The 22,791-nt window shown below is 50.8% G+C and overlaps 1 protein-coding gene across 1 annotated transcript in view; it reads right to left on the reverse strand.

Annotated features, from left to right (window-relative positions):
• ARMC9 (armadillo repeat containing 9) overlaps positions 1-22,791 on the reverse strand; it is a 417,510-nt gene that overhangs the window by 165,323 nt on the left and 229,396 nt on the right. The window contains exons 15-16 of the mRNA XM_086944561.1: positions 7,166-7,305; positions 6,159-6,235 (exon numbers count right to left, since the gene is read on the reverse strand). Coding sequence (XP_086800687.1) covers positions 6,159-6,235; positions 7,166-7,305 — 217 coding nt within the window. The remainder of the gene's footprint in view (positions 1-6,158; positions 6,236-7,165; positions 7,306-22,791) is intronic.

A 22,791-nucleotide genomic window follows, 5' to 3' on the forward strand; every position in this document is an offset into this window, starting at 1 on the left:
CTGCTAGAACTTCAGAGTGTTTCTGCTACAAATCTAGAGTGTTTCTACTAGAAATCCAGAGTTTTGCTACTAGAAATACAGAGTTTTGCTACTGGAAATCCAGAATGTTGCTACTAGAACTCCAAAGTGCCCCTGCTAGAACTCCAGAGTGCTGCTGCTAGAACTTCAGAGTGTTTCTGCTACAAATCTAGAGTGTTTCTACTAGAAATCCAGAGTTTTGCTACTAGAAATCCAGAGTTTTGCTACTAGAAATACAGCGTTTTGCTACTGGAAATCCAAAATGTTGCTACTAGAACTCCAGAGTGCCCCTGCTAGAACTCCAGAGTGCCACTGCTAGAATTTGAGAGTGCCACTGCTAGAGCTCCAGAGTGCCACTGCTAGAACTCCAGAGTGCCCCTGCTAGAACTCCAGAGTGCCCCTGCTAGAACTCCAGAGTGCCCCTGCTAGAACTCCAGAGTGCCACTGCTAGAACTCCAGAGTGCCCCTGCTAGAACTCCAGAGTGCCCCTGCTAGAACTCCAGAGTGCCACTGCTAGAACTCCAGAGTGCCCCTGCTAGAACTCCAGAGTGCCCCTGCTAGAACTCCAGAGTGCCACTGCTAGAACTCCAGAGTGCCACTGCTAGAACTCCAGAGTGCCACTGCTAGAACTCCAGAGTGCCACTGATAAAACTGCAGAGTGCCACTGCTAGAACTCCAGAGTGCCACTGCTAGAACTCCAGAGTGCCACTGATAAAACTGCAGAGTGCCCCTGCTAGAACTCCAGAGTGCCACTGCTAGAACTCCAGAGTGCCACTGATAAAACTGCAGAGTGCCCCTGCTAGAACTCCAGAGTGCCACTGATAAAACTGCAGAGTGCCCCTGCTAGAACTCCAGAGTGCCACTGCTAGAACTCCAGAGTGCCACTGCTAGAACTCCAGAGTGCTGCAGCTAGAATTTGAGAGTGCCACTGCTAGAACTCCAGAGTGCCACTGCTAGAACTCCAGAGTGCTGCAGCTAGAATTTGAGAGTGCCACTGCTAGAGCTCCAGAGTGCCACTGCTAGAACTCCAGAGTGCCCTTGCTAGAATTTGAGAGTGCCACTGCTAGAGCTCCAGAGTGCCACTGCTAGAACTCCAGAGTGCCCCTGCTAGAACTCCAGAGTGCCCCTGCTAGAACTCCAGAGTGCCACTGCTAGAACTCCAGAGTGCCCCTGCTAGAACTCCAGAGTGCCACTGATAAAACTTCTGAGTGCCGCTGCTTCAGTGTCAGAGGCCTGGCTGTCCGTGTTTGCCTCAGTTCCGTATCAACAAGTTATTCACAGAAAAGTTTCTAAAACTAAGCTGAAGTTCTTTTCTTGTAATGTTTTCCTGAGTTCATTTCATGGTATGTTCCTTCCTTTTGGCTAAGAGCGGGTAGGTGTCAGTGATGTTATAACCTGTATTTCCGCAGGTTAAAGATTATGTATTTCCTGTACTTGCATCAAAAGCATGGCCGCCTCAAACCCATCTAACCGCTCACCAAGATGCCTCTTGGATCAGACTCCTATCATGTCAAGCACAGAGCACTGGTGATGGAGGCCAAGCACATACAATTTAAAAAAAAGGTGAAAAGATGAACAATTTACTTTCCTTCGGTAACGCATTTCTGGTGGATACTATATCTGACCGCAGACTCCACACCTTCTGGACAAATACATCTGCCAGACTGGATCTGCAGATTGTACAGAGCAGTTCTCCTGCATGCCAGCAGGTGGTCTGGTGCAGCTCTGCATCAGATTCATCCTGCCCAGGAGTGATGTCAGAGCCACATAGAATTGCCACCCACACGAGGTGAAGTCCGTTTCTTTCTCGACTCTATCCGTAAGACCCTGAGCTTAACAACTGATCAGATGCGAAAGTGTGCTGATTCCTAGATTGAGACCTTTTTTAGACGGAATGGAGATCCTTCCACAGAATGGGGAGGTGTGGGGGTGGGGCAAAGAGGACTCTATGGCCACAGTATCAACCTGAAAGAGGAGGACCAAAGAGTACTGAGATCTCCTTCTCTCCCAGATTAGCTCACCAACCTAGCAGAGATGCATCAGTCATCACTGTCAGCTCTCGGTGGGGTGGTCTGTAGGGAGAGGGTCTGCCTTTGGTCCAACTGCAGTCGAGCAGCCACCAGTGCAGATCTTTTGCAATCTCCTCCGACACCTGAATTGAATCTGACAGGTTCTCTTGGTGCTGAACCCACCAAGACTTGAGATTCCACTCCAAAGCCCGTGTGAGCCATCTAGCGTAGCAGACCAGCAGGAAGCAAGAAGCCAAGAAGTGTCAGAGTCAATCTCACGGAGATCCAGGACCAAGGATGAAACAGAGGGATTATGGTCCGAATGTCTGGGAATCTTTGAAGTGGCAAAAAGGCTTAAAACTGCACCGGGTTCATAATGATCCGATAAACAGGATCCTCTGAGAAGGACTCGGTGTGACTTTGACACATTGATCGAGAAAACTAAAGATGTTAGGAGGTTCTACTTGTACTAACTCCATTATTCGATGCTCTCGGACTAAGGGTTTGAGCTCCGTGCAGGTAGGCAGAGGTAGTTACTCTTGGGTTATAAGTATGGTTGTCGGCTGGACTGGGCCAATGGCCCGCATGCTTGGCAATAAAATTTTATTGCTGCCCGAATGTAAAAGTTGATAGAAGAGTCACTTCTGCTAGTACAATGTCACGGGCTGTTGTGGCTGAATATTTGTGAAGAAAGGTCTGGATGTTCCTGAATAACTTTTCAAGAGAGTGACTTGATGAGAAGGTGCAGTTCATTTACTTAACCTCCCAGGTCTATTGTGCTATTGAAAATGCTGCTAAGTTATGAGCTTGTACTCAAACAGTCAAACATTCACACGTGCAGCATTATTAGCCTACAGATCACTACGATACTGTGGTAGCCAAGCTGTCAACTGCGCTTTTCTGGACAGTCAGCAGTGGCTACCTGTTAAAAAATATGGTGGGGCGTGAGGGCGCCAAACTCACCATAAATGCTGCCCTTATCCCCGACATACTACAAGCAGGAATAGCAGGACTTCCTTCCTGCTTAGTGGAACGCAAATCCAACCAATCCTGGAAGTGCTCTCATCAGCCTGAGAGCAACTCCATGATTGGTGGGAGCAGGCTAACTCAGCACTCATTTTGAGGCTGCAGGCCTGTGCCAGCAATCACCTGGCTGTCTTACAGCCGGGGTATAGCAGGGTCTACAGTGCGCATGTCAGGATGGCCATAGGTAGTCAGCCAACTGGCCAACCCGACATGCGCACTGGAAGGGGCAGCAGTAACCCTGCAATAGCAGGATTCAGTTCAAACCCTGCCTCACGCTTGCGCTGTACACAGCGCCTGCTGATGGCAAATTAAAATGGCATTCTTATGCGTGTTATTTATGTGTGTTTGCCTGCTGTGCTTGCAGGAGGTTGGGCGACGCTCCTCCACTGATATGGAGGAGTCGCCGCTGCTAAAACACTGCAACTGCTGCACTATGTGAAGACAGAATGAGGCAGGGGTTTAAGTCTACTCCCTGGGCCGCCAGGTGTGACCCAAGATATCAGTAGTGGCCCTTCCTGCAGCAGGTGCTTCATGCACAGCATACCCAACGTCAACGCCTTCGCTTCACTGTTTTTTCTGGTGTAAACTGCAGGCACTCAGGGGTGTGTTATGCTCCTGTTACTCCCAGCCTTCTGTAACTTGTAGTAGGATATTCTGATTTCATTCTGGCCATAAGGTCGAACCTCAATAGAGCTCAACTCCAGTGAAATGTAGAACAGCACTCATCGAGGTCCTTCTAAGGCACTATCGAGAGGGGGAGCAGACATAGGATCGATCCCTCATCTGTAAAGTTCTACAATAGTGTCAAAAACCCATGCACACTCTACTCAACAGAGGAAACAAAGCAGTCCCCGTGACCGTCCCCTCAATTCGCAGACCTAACGTCATATAATGTGCTATCCATGCAATATTTCAAGAAACAAAAGCAGCAGATCTTGCTGCAGAAACCTTTCCACAGGCATGGTTTCTCAGTTCAGGGCAGAAGTACCTTTTGTTATACAGATTTGTTTGCAGCTGGAGAAATAAAGGAGGCTTGTGCAGGTTCAACCATGAAAGACACATCTGCTGTGTTTGGGGTTGATCAGTGAAGCAACAATTACAAATTGGACACAGTGTCTAATCAAACCACACTGGTGGACAGTTTAGGAGTCAGGTAGAGAGGAATGACTGTATGGAATTCCGCTCTGCCTGATCACGACTGACCTGGTGCTCCATCACCCACTTTTTTCCTAGGAGTGAGAATCCAGGATCCTACTTTAACAGCCAGTAATTTGGGTCCGTGAAATCACATGAGGCTTTACCTGCAACAGCACGCAAGCCTAGTCCTCAGGTCCCTGCCAATATTTTTCTCTTGGAAGGTGGGGAGCAAGCAATACTGAAGCCTGCTTGAACCTTCCTTCCACGCCCTTCCTCTACCCCCTGTACTCTGCTCTAGATATCCCGGCTTCACCTCAAAGCCCCTGAACACCTATAGCACCACCGCAGATCTAGTTGCAAGTGTGTGGGGTTAAACCCCTGCGGAACAAGAAATACCCAGATTTCATGCAGAAATACCGTCTGGTGACAGTAACTCCAGCAGCAGGGAATCTCCACATTGGATTCCACCGAAATCCCAAACAGAGACCCTCCTATTAGACTATAATGTGGAGAGGAAATGGGACCAGATATAGCCTTTTCAAACATGTGTATTGTGCAGTCCTCTGAGATGCCAGTCCATCTCCTCGGCACTTGTGACCAGCGCACCATCGTAATGACCAAGACGCACCAGCCATCGGTCAGCTGGGTCATGTCATGAGGCGGCAGTAACAATAGGCGAGAGCATGTGGATTGAAGGGCTAAAATAAACCTAAAGTGTCAGCTTTCAGGCTGGTCTTCATAGATTTCACCTATGTGGGTAAACAATCCTAGGACGCTTAGGAGATCTCAGCGCCAGGATGCCCGTCGGGTGACAGCAAGCGCTTTACAAGTGTGTTATACATACATACATACATACATACGTCATCAGAGTAAATAGCTCAATATAAAGGGCAACATAGCCTATACATAGAACAATGAGTTTTTTGTATGATTAAGTACTGCACAATATAGTTGAAAGTATCTGTCAATCATATGACAATCATATGACAAGAAATGACCAAATTTTAATGTCTTTAACTGGGTAGACTGTGAAGATTGACGAATTTGTTTGATATAATATGAACTTGTTGCTTATATGTTCTCTTCGTTTTTAATGTTCCTAGATATTGTTAAATAATGATGTAAGTTATAAAAATAAAACCATGATTTGATGTATATCCTTTCTTTTCTGTATATGTATTTCCATATTATCAGCAGAGACTCCTGAAGAAGGCGGTTTTCTGCCGAAACGCGCGTCGAGTTCTTTTATGATTAAATTTCTAATACTTTTTATGTCATTAATCTATGTGATTGCATTGTGTTTTGCAAAGTGTATGGTTTATAGGATATATACTGATTTGTAACACTTGTGCCTGCTTTTAATGAATTATACTTTTACCTTATCATATAGCTTGTTTATCTATATGATTTTTATTCATACTTATTAAATATATATTTGTATACAGTTAATTTTTTTCGTTATTTCTTCACACTACCGGTTTTGGAATAATTGGTTATTTACTCTGATGACGTCCTAGGATTGTTTACCCACATAGGTGTTTACCCTGCCCTAGGAGTCTGTATTGATACCCAGGAGGTCCTTGTTTTTCTCACACTTCATAGATTTCAGCCCTGGGTAACACATTCTAACGCTGATAATCTGTGAATTAGAAATAGCGCGTGTTTAAGACAGGTTTCTGATAAAGAAGTTACAAAGGAGAGCTAGGGTACTTCCATTGTCACGCAGAGATGATCAAAGAACGAAGTAACACCCACACCTGGGCGTCATCAACAAGGCACCCTCACTACCACTAGCAAAGATAGGTTCATGTCCACAGACCGGCTTGGCTACTACCTTGACCTTATTGAGACATGCGATCAAGCTATATTTATTCCCTGAGCAGCCTCCTTAGCACTGGAAACCATTGCCCCAGCAAGCAGCAATACACACACTGCATTAAATACTGGCCATATGTCCTTTTACCATACCTCATGGTTCTCGTGGCCCAGGAGGTCCGACAGCACTTTCAGCACATGCCGTGAATCCTTTGCGCACATCATCTTTCCTGGAAAGAAAAAACAAACTCTCAAACAAAGCAACAGAATAAAAGCAGAATACAAATAGATTAAATCACCATATTTGGTGCATCAGACGTACCAGTTGATGTCAAGGTGTTCTAAAGACACAAGATGGACAATGCAAGCCATTGAATAAGAAGCAAGCAAATCCGAGTGACAATAAAGCCAACCAATGGCAAGCATTGGGAGTACTCCAAGTCCAATTTAAGTTGATAATGAGTAATTTGCAAACAGACATCTTGTGAGACCTAAAAACAGACTTAAAGCAAAAATGTATTTTGGTCTCAAAAAGCACACATTGCCATAGTCTTTAGCAGAGAAGGGACAATTCTGTGTGCAGAGTAGCTCCCCGTGAAAGAGCAGGATGCAATCAATCGCAGTGAAGTTAGCCAATGGCCAAACTGGGCTGGTCTACAGGCTGCCTCCTGGAGTGAGTGGAAATAAAATGTTACTAAGACAACAAAAGACCAATGGACTTAGAGGGCTGGCTGAAGGTCCTTCTGTAAGTAGACATATTATAGTACAGGTCTAATTTTAGTAAAAATCAAAAGGTCCTGGCTAACTCAAGATCTTAAAATAGATGTCTAATGTCTCAAGAGAAGACAAATACCCCTTACTCCAGTATTTCCCTAGGCAAGGTCCACCAGGTTCAACCTTGTGGATAAGTGAAAACGCAAAACAGTGCACATGGGGTAATAAGACAAGCAATATGGGTTAAACTATATTTATCGCCGCAGGCTAAACCATAGTTTTTTGGGTTCATGCATAAATTGGATGCAAATAACATTTTAGTGACAGCGGACATGTTATTTGGTGCGCTAATGTATTTTGGATGACTTTCACAAGGGTGGGATCAAGTGTGAAATCAGGGTGTCAGAAACTGGTTAAGATGGTCTGTACACTCCAACTGCCCCTACCTGCACTCCTGAGGCACAGGTTCATCAGCAGGGCAACCGAATACTCCACGGTGTAGTCCGAAAGACAATCTGTCTCCTCCAAGACATCCACGAGCCAGAAAATGATGCCGTCCCTGATCATCGTTGACTGAAGGGCACGTCTAGGAAGAAACAACACCTCATGTTAGCCTTTGGGGGATGTGAATAACATACTGTACGTAGAAACTCTGTGGCAAACAAGGTAGATTTAATGTCTAATGCAATCAATGGGAATCATCAGTGAAGTGCAGTTCGAGTCCGAAGGCACTTTAAGCCAGGCTGCCATGCATGGAAACACCTCTCCCACAGAATGCACATGACCAGAGGCACACTTTGGGTACTTGAACTTGTATGTACACTTCTAAATCACCGGTGAATGCCTCAGGGCTGAACAGCATCATTTTCCAATCACTTTAGCTTTGTAATTTAAAATGAGTGCCAATCATACACAAATTAGCCCAGCCCAGTCCTAAGGTAACCTTGAAAGATGGTAATTATCTCTGAAAGTGATTGACAGTTCAGAATTCAGCTTGTGACTTGAAGGTGAAAAGATCATGTAGAGAAGTCGAACAGCATTCCCAGTAAGTTTTAGGTATATTTATTTAAAATGACAGAAATACTACTTCATCTCAAGAGGGTGCAAGCTCATGTTCCAACCTCCTGGTGTAGGAAGCGGGCTCTGTATATACTATACCAAAGTAAGGTACACCGCGCACAGAGACTAATGGATCCCCAAAGGCTTACAGAGGTAAAAGTAGATAATACCTTACTCTCTATTTGTGGTACAGTGAGCGAGCAATAAGGCTTTACCAGAGAGTAGTGTTAGGCATTTATTGTACACACTCAGGCAGGAAATGATGTCACATACTCAAAGACTGAACTCAGACCAATTGTTTGTATAAAAAAATATTTATTTAGTTATATTTTACTTTTAGAACCAATTCTATACCTCTCTGGAAATGAGGCACAACGTCCGGTGCAAGATGATACAGGTTGCACCAGACCAGTCCAGTCACGGACACACACAGGTGCAAGTTCAGCAGAGCCACATGAGGTAGAGTGAGGCACTACTTCGGGTACACCCTCACCTTCAAGGGCCGCACCCTGTAAATCGGGCACCGCATGCAAGGAGCATGAAGTTGGGGTGTCGCATGAGAGAAATGCAGCACGGCTAACGAAACGGGCCTTGCAGAGTCCTACAACCGGTAAATCCGCTCACCACCACTAGACGCTAATGAGTGTCAGGGTACCCAAAGTACCGACTGTGAGAGGGCAGGTCGGATATACAGACGCGGAGGCTGAATGTATGGACAAACTGGGGTTTCTTTATTGTCAGTTGGCACAGATTTAGGTTTTACTACAGGGTCAAGTGTCTCTTCATCCGTAAGGGTCTTCTCTCTTCCTGAAGGGTTGGCTGATGAGGCCAGCGTTGTTCTTTCCTCTTCAGTGGGAAGACGCTGATCTTGGGCTGATGTTGAATCCGTGGCGTTGATTTCACCCGGAGGTCACCAAGAGGGAAGAAAAGGGGGCCTGTCAGTGTTCTGGCCTAAGACTTTGATAACCGTTACCTACACCCGGTAGTGCTCGAAGGTATGGAAAGTAGTGATGGGAGTCCCAGATAAGATAGGAATGAAAGAAGTATGAAGACCTATAAGAAATCTCAGGAGGGGGGGGGGGTTCTGGTGAAGTCAAATTGAGGATAGGGATGGCTTAGTACCTTGTCCCAAAACCAAACTTCAAATAGTGCCCGACTTATGAATCACACTTGTGCTGTGAACTCCCCCTTATTGCTCAGTATCAGCATGTTACTCACACCTCCCTCAACAAAGCCCTCGCTCCTCCTGCCACCCTTAAACAAGCCCTCACTCCTCCCGCCACCCTTAACAAAGCCCTTTCTCCTCCCACCTCCCTCAACAAAGCCCTCGCTCCTCCCGCCACCCTTAACAAAGCCCTCGCTCCTCCCACCTCCCTCAACAAAGCCCTCGCTCCTCCCGCCACCCTTAACAAAGCCCTTGCTCCTCCCGCCACCCTTAACAAAGCCCTTGCGTCTGCCGCCTCCCCCCCAACAGTTTCCCCAGGTGCGGTGTCACTCACCGGCCAGTTGCAACTCTCCGGAGCCGCGGCCCGCTCTCCAGCTTCATCCGGGGGACACCACCACTCCTCCGTCCAGCGGTCTTCGGTCTCCCCCGCCTCCTCGCTGTCGGGACCGTTGTCTTGACTCTCGGCGTTCTGCTCCAGCTTCCGGCTCCGAGACTCAGCGTCCTCCTCTGCGCGGTCTTCCTCCTCCGTCATTGACTCCGCATTCACGCTGGTCCAAGACGCTTCTTCCTGGTTGGCGTCCCCTTTTACTGGTGTTTCACGAGCTCTTCCTGGGTTTGCTCCTCCTCCCAGTTCCGGACTCTGCTGCGAAGAAACATGAGAGGTGAGTGTCTCTCTTCGTGCCTCCAGCTGAAGGTGATTACGTCGTCGTCCCGGGCATAGTGGGGATTCTGGGCGCTGTAGTTTGTGCATACCCTGTTTCCCGTAGGGCCTCATCTCACACCGACCAACTTGCGGGCTGGCTTTCTGGGGCTTTGCCCTACACAATCCAGTATCCAGGCACAAGCCTTAGGTCGACATGCACACAACGCTACCAGTTTGGATTTCAGCAGCCAAGGTTGGCACTTGAGAGGGCACTGCTTTCCAGATGTCAGTCCCTGGCGGGCAATCTTTGATGTCCATGAGACCCCTGAGCAAACAGGAGGCCCACAGTCAAGTACTCATGAAAGGCTCAGCCAGGTGTCTTTTGAATGCTCTGCGACCGCCGCCTCCTCGTGTATGAAGGGCTCAGACAACTGTCTCTTCAATGCTCTGTGGTCGCCACCTCCTAGTGTATGAAGGGCTCAGCCAGGTGTCTCCTGAATGCTCTGCGACCGCCGCCTCCTCGTGTATGAAGGGCTCAGACAACTGTCTCTTCAATGCTCTGTGGTCGCCACCTCCTAGTGTATGAAGGGCTCAGCCAGGTGTCTCTTGAATGCTCTGCGACCGCCGCCTCCTCGTGTATGAAGGGCTCAGACAACTGTCTCTTGAATGCTCTGCGGCCGCCACCTCCTCGTGTATGAAGGGCTCAGACAACAGGCTTGGTACCTTGTCCCAGGATGGGCATTGTTCCAGAACCCGAGGGTAGCAGGCTCGCGAACTAGGGGTCCAGAAACATGTCCGTGGTGGCAGCTGGTGAGCAGCCACTGAGCTAGGACACTAGACTTAGGTCATTTTTCAGGGGGCATCTCTAAAATGCCCTCTGCATGCATTTTATATTAAATCCAGCACTGGCATCAGTGTGGGTTTAATGGGCTGAGAAGTTTGATCCAAAACTTCTCAGTCTTCAGTCAAGCCATCCTGGAGTTGTTAAGTTTGGGATGGCAAACTCCCAGCCCATGGTCTAAAATGGCTTCCCTGCACTTACAATACCTGTGAATGGCACAGGTAGTGTAGGGGCCCAGGACTAATGCCATTGTATGTGGTATAGTGCAACCTGCCCTAGGGCTGTGAGGCCTGCCAGACGGGTGACTGACCTATGCCACAGGCAGTGTTTTGGTGGGCATGGCACACAGGGATGTGTGCCATGTCTAATTGTAGTTTTAGGGTCTCCCCCTGGCACACAGAGTACACTGGAAGTGTGTATGGGTCAGGGGAGGAGTCTGCGAGGGTGGCAAAATATATGCTTCAGCCCTCAGAGACTTTCTCTGGCTACGAGGCCCTTGGTGACTTTGGCCCCTTTTACTTGGGACTTATATGTAGGTCAGAGAAGTGCCAATGTGGGAGGAGAAAAGGTACCGTTTTGGGGAAAGAACACAGGCCCTGGGTACCTGGTTAGCAGGAACCCATGGCGCACTTAGCCAAGAAGCATCAAACATAGGGCAAACAATGGGGGACAAACATACAAAAAGGGGCACTTTTTTACACCTGGGTAATTGCAACAGAACATCACTAACTTTCTAACTCCACACACCAGCTCTAGAATGCCTTCACGCCCTACATAGCCTACCCAAGAACACAAGGTATCAGGATACTACAGTTTCCCGCTACCATGCCGAGCCACAGCCACTTGAAATCAAAGTGGCTGGTGAGAAGCAGAACTTCCCATATGTCATGGACTGTTCTTTAGGTACTACTCGCACTTCCTATCGTGCACACTTGCCTGGCGTGGCCCAACCCTGCTGTAAGGTGGTCTGTAATGAGACTGTTTCAGTGCGCTGTCTGAAGCCCGAGTACTTGTAGGACCTCTTTACCTGTTGGTGGGGAGAAAGGAACAGTTGGAGAACCCCATCACTGGCAAACGTATCACCCTAAGCTTTACCATGTGACATCTGGGGGACAATAATTCAGTACTCTGATAGAGCACAAGCAGAACTGCTGGTCGTGGGAGCAGCTCCAACTGCGCCCCATCTTTCCTTCGCTAGATCACCTGGGCCCAGCACCAACCTTGGTGGTAGTAGTAAATAAATACACGTAGAAATATAGTGTGACCAACAAGACGTGTTTTTAAACAAGGAACCCACATGATTAAATCTTGTAACGTATAGCTACATTGGCAAGAAGCTTCAACTGATTCCCAGTGTCTTGTTGCAGAGGTTTTCCAAACACAGCAATTGTCCAATTCACACTAGACTATGTTAATGTTAAACACTTTGGGAGCCTGGACAGAGCCAGTGAAGTCTTCCCTTACTCACACACAGATATCAATCAATCAATCAGGGTTGGTAAAGCACAACTACTCACCAGTGAGGGGCTCAAGGCGATGGGGGAGGGGCTCCATTGAGTGATAGGGTCATCCGAAGAGTCATTTTATAAATTGAACAAGTTGTTTCACATACTGGTTTGGCTGCAAGTGGCAGAGTGGACGGTGTTACAACTGTGGTGCATGACTACTAGGCTGCCCTCGCAACATAGACGGCAGTAGAAGTGAGGTCACACACCCTTTCATCCCAGACGCAAGCCCTTGGCTCATCACTCGCCTCAGCGTCTTGACCAGTTTATTCCTGGCCCTGCTACTGCCCAGGCTGACCCTTGGAACGATGGGGAAAAGGCCGCTACAGGTGTCCCAAAGAGGCAGAAACTGCTAAGGACAACAAGGTCCACCTCAGCACTGTATCTCCCCTCATACACTGGAAGGCGTGTCCTGGGGTTTCCAGAGACTGACTTGCCAATAGCTGCAGGGGGAACAGAAGAAATAGGGTAAATTGCTGAAAACAGTGCAGATTTAGAAAGGTCTCGGTGGGAGTTCCAGAGGTCTCGTCTCTCTTTCTGTAAATCTAAGCCCATGCGGTTGATGCTCCGAAGCAGTATGTCAGCAGGAAATAAGAAACTTTATAAGGGACCATTACTTCTGCTTGACGATCAGGAACTCTTTGTCCTTGCCCTTGATGTCTGGAATATTAGTTAGTTTGAGGCTGTTGTATGAATGTAGCGATGATATCCAGAGAGCGGTACAGTCATCAAAGCAAATTTGATTGTTATTGATGAATGTAAAAGGTTATAAAAAGAGAGAGTGGATGGAAAAGGACCAACCTGGAGTTTGGAATACTTCTTAGATGCACAGGGCCTGATTGTAGAAAAAAGTCTCAAATCTGCACGCTTAGGTGTATGACCTGGCATGAATGTAGGGTTTAGATTTTGCGAAATTCCAAAGATTTCCCAAAACACGGCTGGAATCCTGCAACGGGCAAAGGTTTCCAGACATTCTGCAGACTAGTATTTGTAAGTGTGAGCATACAACCATGCAAAGGCATTTACGCTTACATAAAGTAAACAACTGCTCATAGGGAAAATGCCTTGGCATGTGCCCAACTGCATTTTTTCGGTTAATTTTTCTAATCCTTGTGGTAAATATTTTTTCCTGTTGAAAAAACCCTTATCCTACAGCCTCACCAATTCTGGGGGTTGTTCTTAGCACATTCCCACTCTTTTTTAGGTCTCGCCTATTAATCCCGCAAGGGTTAATAGACAAGAGTATTGAGGGCAAACCAAGGTCTGAAACCATCGCAGATTTTGGACAGTTCGTGTGGTGCAATGGTGCGGAACGCACGTCCACATCAAAGCCATCAGTCGCACCCCTGCAGTTTCACTTTCACAGCCACGAGGCCGTGCTCTCACTTCAAAGGAATGCGCACCCCGCCCCCGCAATGCCGAGAGCATTTCCCGGCCACTTTTCCCCCAATAGCTTTTCCTTTAATTAACATCTCTGCCTTCACAGCGCGTCCACATCAAAGTCATCAGCCTCACCACTGTAGTTTCACTTTCACGGCCGCGAGGCCGTGCTCTCACTTCAAAGGAATGCGCACCCTGCCCCCGCAATGCCGAGAGCATTTCCCAGCCGCTTTTCCCCCAATAGCTTTTCCTTTAATTAGCATCTCTGCCTTCACACATTTCCCCATGTCTAAATTTGCCCCATAATGTTTTAAGTTCATTTTAACCCACTTAAAAATTCTCCACAACAAGTTGACAAATACAAAACTCTACCGATTTTTGTTTTTTAATTTGAAGCGTCCCACTTAAATTGTTTCCACAGTGTAAACTGACAAATTAAACTCTCCGGACTTTTAAATTGAAATCCTCGTTTTCGCTGTTCTGTTGCTAAATACTGACATTCATTTTTTTTCTAACGTAATTGGAATTCTGCCCCAAATCTCGGCGGGCTTGTCTAGACCAAAGCACAGCTCATGTGGCTTCACTAGTGAAGCATATACGATCATAGCCGCCTCAGCGTTTCCTGTCTTTTGCTGCGCAGCCATGTTTAACCTTATCGCGTGATTACCACAGAGATGTATTATAATTCAGTAAACTCAGTGTTAGACGGACCGGGAGGGTCGGCCGAGGATAAGGGGAGAGGTCTCCGGGGAGAGCCGTCTCCAGCGATCGTACAGACAAGTAACTTCCCCCCCACAGACGGACACCACACAAGGGTAAAGTTCAACGAGACTTTATAGGCAATTCTCTAAGTACGATGGAATGGTACAAGGAGGTCTGGACTCAGGGGTCCCCTCGATTCTGGTCTCTGGTTTGGGAAAAAGGGTAGCGGGACAGTCTTGTTACCAAAAAGGTGGAAATAGCTCTCAATTCTCGAGCTCGGCGTTCTAGATGATCGGGCCGCGGCGGAGCCAGCAGGTCCCGAGATGGACGAAGGAAACGACGGTCCGCGGCGGAGCCAGCAGGTCCCGATGAGATGATGGTTGCAAACGGTCCGCGGCCACGCCAGCAGGTCCCGACGACGATGAAGGATCGGAAGGTCACGAAGGTTGCGGCAGCGCCAGCAGGCAAGACAAAGGTGCACAAGGCAGAGCTACGGCAGCGCCGGTAGTCCGTCAAGGATGAGTTCTTCTTTGCGTCTCTCGACTCCAAGATACAACTGCCCTCCTGCTCTGGAGCTGCCCCAGTTATAGGGCTGATGTTCTTTGATGTCCGGACCCTCGCACCTGGAGGTCGGGAGGTCCGGGATGAGGGTGTCCCGACACCCAGCAGGGGGGTGGAGCCAGCGCCCGGGGAGGCGATGGCCGGGCGGCACTTGGCGGGGGAGAGCCATCGACACCTCTTTCTCCCATTGACTTGCCAAGTAGCCCGCTCACCTCCTGGGTGGATGGTGGTGCCGGGATGTCTGAGGCCTGGCTAGGCCCAGGGTGGAGGTCGATCGGGGGCCAGGCGGCCTCGTGGTGGAGTGTCCAAGATGGCGTCCCGGATGGGCGCGCGGGCCAGCAGTGGATCGGGCCCACGAGGTCGATATGTTCGAAGGCAGGGGTCCCTGAGGGGACGGAGGATGTGCAATGGTGGTGTGTGGTACTTGCGTGACCGGGCTCGGGCCTGGTCGGGCCGGGGGAGAGCGGCCCTTCATGTGGCCTGTCCAACATGCGTCCCCCCCAGCTGAAGGCGGGGAGAGTTACCCATCCTCTTGGGGACTCTCCTCGTCGAGGCGGAAAAACCGGGACAGGCCATCCGCGTTGGTGTGATCTGGCCCAGGCCGGTGTTCAACAGTGAAGTCCATCCCTTGTAGGGAGATGGACCAACGTAGTAACTTCGGGTTTTCCCCCCGCATCTGCATCAGCCACTGCAGGGGTCGGTGGTCGGTCTGCACCCGAAAGTGTGTGCCAAAGAGGTAGGGCCGGAGCTTCTTGAGGGCCCATACCACAGCGAAGGCCTCCCTCTCTATGGTGCTCCATCGTTGTTCTCGTGGTAGGAGTCGTCTGCTGATGAAGGCCACTGGCTGATCCAGGCCTTCGGTGTTCACTTGAGACAGGACTGCCCCAATGCCATGGTCGGAGGCATCCGTCTGGACGACGAACTCCCTGCTGTAGTCGGGGGCCTGGAGCACAGGGGCGGAACACATGGCGGCTTTCAATTGTTCGAATGCTGTTTGACAATCCGCGGTCCAGTTGACTTTCTTGGGTTGATTTTTGGACGTGAGTTCTGTGAGGGGCCCCACTATAGTACCATAGTCTTTCACAAACCTTCGGTAATAGCCCGTGAGGCCCAGGAAGGCTCGTACCTCGGTCTGGGTGATGGGGGGCTGCCAGGACTGGATGGCGGCAATTTTGAGCTGCAGAGGGGCCACCAGGCCGCTTCCCACCTGGTGTCCGAGGTAGGTTACAGACCCTTGACCAATTTGACATTTGCTGGCCTTGATCGTGAGGCCAGCTCGCTGAAGGGCTTGTAGCACTGCTTGGAGGTGGTGGAGGTGCTCGGGCCAATGGTGGCTGTATACAGCGATGTCGTCTAGGTAGGCGGCGCTGAACCCTTCGAGCCCCGCCAGGACTTGATTGACGAGCCGCTGAAATGTTGCGGGAGCATTCTTCATGCCGAAGGGCATGACCTTGAAATGGTAATGGCCATCGGGGGTGGAAAAGGCAGAACGTTCTTGGGCCCGGGGTGTGAGGCCGATTTGCCAGTAGCCCGCCGTCAGGTCGAAAATACTGAGGTAGCGGGCAGCTCCCATGCGGTCAATTAGTTCATCTGCCCGGGGGATGGGATGTGCGTCTGTTCGGGTGACCGCATTCAAGCCCCGGTAGTCAACGCAGAACCGGAGTTCCGGTGTGGTGCCTGGGGCGGCCGCTTTGGGGACCAGTACTACAGGGCTGGCCCAGGGGCTGTCTGAGGGCTCGATGACCCCGAGCGTGAGCATTTTTGCTACCTCTTCCTGGACGCAGGCCCGTACCCGATCTGGCACGCGGTAGGCCCGGTGGCGGATAGGGGGGCTGTCCCCCGTGTCCACATCGTGCACACACCAGGAAGTGACACCTGGGGTGAGGGAGAACAGGCTGGCGAACTGTGATAGGAGGACTCGACACTCCTGGCGTTGCTCTCGGGTGAGGGCCTCTGAGAGTCGGACCCCATCCACGGAGCCGTCTTTCTCCCGAGTCCGCAGGAGGTCAGGGAGGGGCTCGGAGTCTTCTTCAGCCCCATCGTCTGTGGCCATCAGGAGGCTGAGTTCTGAACGCACAAAGTGGGGCTTCAGTCTGTTAGCGTGGAGGACCCGGAGGGGGTTCCGGGAAGATTCCATGTCGATGAGATAGGTGGCAGGACCCTTGCGCTCGACTACTTTGAAGGGCCCCGTCCACTTGTCTTGCAGGGCGCAGGGTTCGGTGGGGGACATCACCCATACCTGTTGCCCAGGTTCAAATTCGATGGAGGAGGCATTCCGGTCATACCACTTTTTCATGTCCTCTTGACTGGCCTCTAGGTTGGCTTTTGCCAGCTCTCTGAACCGCCGGGTCTGGTTGCGGAGGGTTAGGAGGTACCGGAAGACATCTGGTGGGTTCTTGAGAGGGGGCATCTCCCAGCCTTCCTTGACTAGGCTGAGCGGCCCCCGTACTGGGTGTCCATACAGCAGTTCAAACGGGCTGAAGCCCAGGGACTTCTGGGGGACCTCTCGATATGCGAAGAGGAGGCACGGCAGCAGCACATCCCACTGGCGACGGAGGGACTCTTCCAACCCCCCGATCATCCCTTTGAGCGTGCGGTTGAACCGCTCAACGAGTCCGTTTCCTTGAGGGTGATAGGGGGTCGTGAACCGGTAGGTAACCCCGCACTGTTGCCAGAGGGACTTCATATATTTAGAAATAAAGTTTGTGCCTCTGTCGCTGACGACTTCTCGGGGGAAGCCCACACGGGAGAAGATCCCCATTAGAGCCCGGCCGACTACCGGGGCTGTCACAGTTCGCAGGGGAACAGCCTCGGGGTAGCGGGTGGCGTGGTCCACAAGCACCAGGATGAATCGATGGCCTTGTTTTGTACGCGGGTCCAGGGGCCCCACGATGTCGATCCCGACCCTCTCGAACGGGGTGGTGACCACGGGAAAAGGTTGCAGGGGGGCTTTTAGTTTGCGGCCGCTCTTTCCACTGGCTTGGCACGTGGGGCAAGATCGGCAATGCTGGTGTACATCGTTCCTCATTTTGGGCCAGAAGAAGTGGGTCACCAGACGACTGTAGGTTTTATCTTGACCCAGGTGTCCCGCCAGGGGGACGTCGTGGGCCAGGTTTAGCAGAAAGTCTCTAAAACGGAGGGGCACCACTAGTACTCGGCTGGCCCCCAGCTCCGCGATTCTTTGCTCACTGTACAGCAGATCATTGTCCCAGTAGATCCAGTGTGTTCCGGAGGTATCCCCTGCGCTTTGGGCGAGTGCCTGCTGGCGGAGTCCCTCGAGGGAGGGACAGGTCTTCTGTTCTTGGCGAAATTGTTCTTGCGTGGGCCCCCCCTCTTGAGGCCACTGGTCGAGGTTAGCGAGGTTTGGAGGTTGAGCTGGTTCTGGGGGGACGTCACGGTCGGTGGATTCGGCAGGGGCGACCGGAGGCGGCGGCGCCGGCCATTCGGGTTCCTCTGGGCGGGGGTTGGCACGGGCGGCCATGGACCGGGTGGTGACACACGCCCAGTCCGGGACGCCTAACATCCCCAGGTGTTCTCTTCGTTCTACGGTTGCCCACGGAGAGCTTTCAAGGTCATTCCCCAGGAGGCAGTCTACGGGGGCATCGTCTCGGACCGTTACCTTCAACATGCCGGTGACCCCTCCCCATTCGAAGGGGACGCAGGCCATCCGGCACAGACTTTCCGAGTTATCGGCGGAACGTACCGGGCAGAGAATGTTTGGTAGATACTGTTCTGGGGTCACCAGGTGACAGCGGACGGCTGTTACACTGGCCCCGGTGTCACGAAGGGCTTCGGCCCGGCGTCCATTGATGCTCACCCATTGGCTGTACTTCTGGGTGTTAGCGGGTAGGGGGACCCGCGGGACCATGTCTTTCCCCCCTAAGCAGGCTAGAGCCATGGCGGCTGGCTCCCATTCTTGATGTTTCTGTTCATATTCCTCTTGTTCCTCTGAGATCTGTTCCTCCCCCAGAGCAGCAGCGGCTACTTGGCGGGGTCTTGGGCTCTGGTACTGGGGGCAGTTTGGGTCGTTTGCATAGTGGCCGACTCGTTGGCATCGATGGCACGTAACATTGGCTCGGTATCCCGGGCGCGCCGGGGTGCTGCCCCGGTTGGCCGGGGGGGTGGTGCTGGTAGCGGGGGCGACCGGGGCGTTGTCTCTTCCTCGTCCTTGGCCCCCTCCTCCTCCTCGGGGACGGTGCTGACCATTGTTGTTCCGGTTCTGTTCGTAGGACCCATTCCGGCCCACTCTGGTGATTTCCCACCGGTCAGCTTCGGCTGCGAGCTGCCGGGGATCCGTTAACTTGCTGTCGAGGAGGTGCTGGCGGAGTTCAATGAAGCAATTGTTCGACAGGTGCTCCCATACCATAAGATTGAACAGTTGTTCGTAGGTTGTGACCTTGCTTCCTTTGATCCAGCCCTCGAAGGCTCGGCTAAAATAGTTTACATAGTCCACCCAAGTTGTACCCGGGATGCGGGTGCAGTCTCGGAACCTCTGACGGTACATCTCGGGTGTGAGGCCATAGCGAGTGAGGAGTGCAGCTTTCATATGGTCATAGGAGGTCATTTGGTGGTCCGGGAGCTGTAGCAGGGCGTCGCGGCCCTCATTGAGGAATCTCCCCCATAGACCGGCTCCCCAATCGCTTCTATCGATCCGGTGTGCAGTCATAGCGATTTCATAGGCCTTAAACCATTGCTGGATGTCGTCCTCTCGGAAGTATTCTCGAACGACATCCTTGGGGATGTGTACCTTTTTCTCTGTTGCCCCTGGAGTGTGGGGTTGCTCGGACACCCCTATTTCTTTATTCTGCTTGCGTAGGTCGATCTCAGCTAGTTTTCGCTCGTGTTCATATGCCAGTCTCTTTTCCTCGAGCTCCCTTTGTCTCTGTTTCTCCTCTCTTTCTTCTCGGAGACGCAGGTGCTCTAAGTTGATTTTTTGTTCGGCCAACTTAAGTTCAATGTCCATTTTGAGCCGGGCCATTTCCAGCTCGTGTAGTCTGGTTTTTTCTCGTTCCTGGATCTCGTCTTGCGAGAGACCCGTTCTTCGCTCTTCAGGGGCCGTGGTGGTTTTTGCTGCGATGGTTTGATCAGGGGTTCCGGTAGCCCCGGTTTCTGCCCAAGATTCCAGGGCATGCTTAAAATCGTCTTTGGTACTTAGTCCGGTGGTAGCGATACCTAGTTCGATGCAGAATTGTTTTAGTTCACGATGGCTGTACTCGTCCAATTACTCCATCTGGAATTTCTCGGTTGCTCCGCTTTCTTTAGTCGTCATCGTGATTTCGTCGTGGGGTAAGCTACTCTCTGTACGATTATGCGGTGATTCGGATCGCGCCGCTGGCCACCAATGTTAGACGGACCGGGAGGGTCGGCCGAGGATAAGGGGAGAGGTCTCCGGGGAGAGCCGTCTCCAGCGATCGTACAGACAAGTAACTTCCCCCCCACAGACGGACACCACACAAGGGTAAAGTTCAACGAGACTTTATAGGCAATTCTCTAAGTACGATGGAATGGTACAAGGAGGTCTGGACTCAGGGGTCCCCTCGATTCTGGTCTCTGGTTTGGGAAAAAGGGTAGCGGGACAGTCTTGTTACCAAAAAGGTGGAAATAGCTCTCAATCCTCGAGCTCGGCGTTCTAGATGATCGGGCCGCGGCGGAGCCAGCAGGTCCCGAGATGGACGAAGGAAACGACGGTCCGCGGCGGAGCCAGCAGGTCCCGATGAGATGATGGTTGCAAACGGTCCGCGGCCACGCCAGCAGGTCCCGACGACGATGAAGGATCGGAAGGTCACGAAGGTTGCGGCAGCGCCAGCAGGCAAGACAAAGGTGCACAAGGCAGAGCTACAGCAGCGCCGGTAGTCCGTCAAGGATGAGTTCTTCTTTGAGTCTCTCGACTCCAAGATACAACTGCCCTCCTGCTCTGGAGCTGCCCCAGTTATAGGGCTGATGTTCTTTGATGTCCGGACCCTCGCACCTGGAGGTCGGGAGGTCCGGGATGAGGGTGTCCCGACACCCAGCAGGGGGGTGGAGCCAGCGCCCGGGGAGGCGATGGCCGGGCGGCACTTGGCGGGGGAGAGCCATCGACACCTCTTTCTCCCATTGACTTGCCAAGTAGCCCGCTCACCTCCTGGGTGGATGGTGGTGCCGGGATGTCTGAGGCCTGGCTAGGCCCAGGGTGGAGGTCGATCGGGGGCCAGGCGGCCTCGTGGTGGAGTGTCCAAGATGGCGTCCCGGATGGGCGCGCGGGCCAGCAGTGGATCGGGCCCACGAGGTCGATATGTTCGAAGGCAGGGGTCCCTGAGGGGACGGAGGATGTGCAATGGTGGTGTGTGGTACTTGCGTGACCGGGCTCGGGCCTGGTCGGGCCGGGGGAGAGCGGCCCTTCATGTGGCCTGTCCAACACTCAGGCTAGATACTTCTGAGTCGTGCGATAATCAGAGGCTGTCATTCCGCATTTGGAAGGATCTCTGCAGGCCTCGGGCTGGAACGAATCTTGTCAGTGATGACACAGCTCTGTGCACATGGCGGCATCTTAAATCCCTATCAGCAGCACCTGGGCAGCTCGCGGTGTCAGGGCACATAAACAAGCAGTCCCTTGAGATTTGCGCGTGGACAGTACTACACCTCCCGCTCAACAGGCGGATTAGACTCCATTTAACTAATCTATCCATACTTAAAGCTCTTCTTTTGGAAGCACGCACAGCTACATTTGTTTGTTTATACGACACTTGTATTATTTTATTGGGCATTTATTTAACTTAACATGGCTGCACAAATTTGTTTGCATACTTTTGCTCATTTTCGCTGTTTGACCAGCAATGTATGACTGTATAAACTTGTTTATTACAGACAACAGGAGCATTCTTTTCTGGATAAATGTAACCCCTAAAGAACCCGCCCCCACCATGCGAGGAGCTTTCAATCAAACAGCAAGCATAGCAGCTGTTTTCCCGGCCGCTTTTCCCCCAATAGCTTTTCCTTTAATTAACATCTCTGCCTTCACACATTTCTCTGCGTCTAAGCATTAGACTCCATTTAACTAATCTATGCATACTTAAAGATCTTCTTGAGGAAGCACACATGCCACATTATCCCTCAGCACCACCACTCAGCACTACTCAGCACCACCACAGCACCACTCAGCACCACCACAGCACCACTCAGCACCACCACATTATCACTCAGCACCACCACAGCACCACTCTGCACCACCACAGCACCACTCAGCACCACCACAGCACCACTCAGCACCACCACAGGACCACTCAGCACCACTCAGCACCACCACATTATCACTCAGCACCACCGCATTATCACTCAGCACCACCACAGTATCACTCAGCACCACAACAGCACCACTCAGCACCACCACAGCACCACTCAGCACCACCACACCACCACCACCACAGCACCACTCAGCACCACCACATTATCACTCAGCACCACCACATTATCACTCAGCACCACCACAGCACCACTCAGCACCACCACAGCACCACCACATTATCACTCAGCACCACCACATTATCACTCAGCACCACCACAGCACCACGCAGCACCACCACAGCATCACTCAGCACCACCACAGCATCACTCAGCACCACCACATTATCACTCAGCACCACCACATTATCACTCAGCACCACCACAGCACCACTCAGCACCACCACAGCACCACATTATCACTCAGCACCACCACATTATCACTCAGCACCACCACAGCACCACTCAGCACCACCACAGCACCACTCAGCACCACCACAGCATCACTCAGTACCACCACAGCATCACTCAGTGCCACCACAACATCACTCAGCGCCATCACAGCATCAATCTGTGCAACCATTCAACAACAACTGGTTCAAATATGTTCTCTCAATGTTTCAAGCTTTATTACAAATGTCACAAAAAGATGTTAATATTTCACTTCTGTTCTTGGATTTTCATCACAATAAAATACACTGAACATAATCTTCACAAAAGTTATTTACAAAAGTTTAAGCTATTGCCATTATGAATTACAATCACTTTTATTTAAGTATTAATTATTTAAAAAAATTAAAAGCCATTGTTATTTGTAATATCAATACATCAAAGTCATGTACGTACAAAAAATGTTGCATTACAAATGCTATAGGTGTCACATTTGCGAAAGTTATAACTATTGGCATTGTAAATGACAAAGCTATTAATTTAGCTATTTTCTAAACCAACACATAAAT

The sequence above is a fragment of the Lissotriton vulgaris genome, chromosome 11, assembly GCF_964263255.1.
Source record: "Lissotriton vulgaris chromosome 11, aLisVul1.2, whole genome shotgun sequence".
In the NCBI taxonomy this organism is placed as follows: domain Eukaryota; kingdom Metazoa; phylum Chordata; class Amphibia; order Caudata; family Salamandridae; genus Lissotriton; species Lissotriton vulgaris.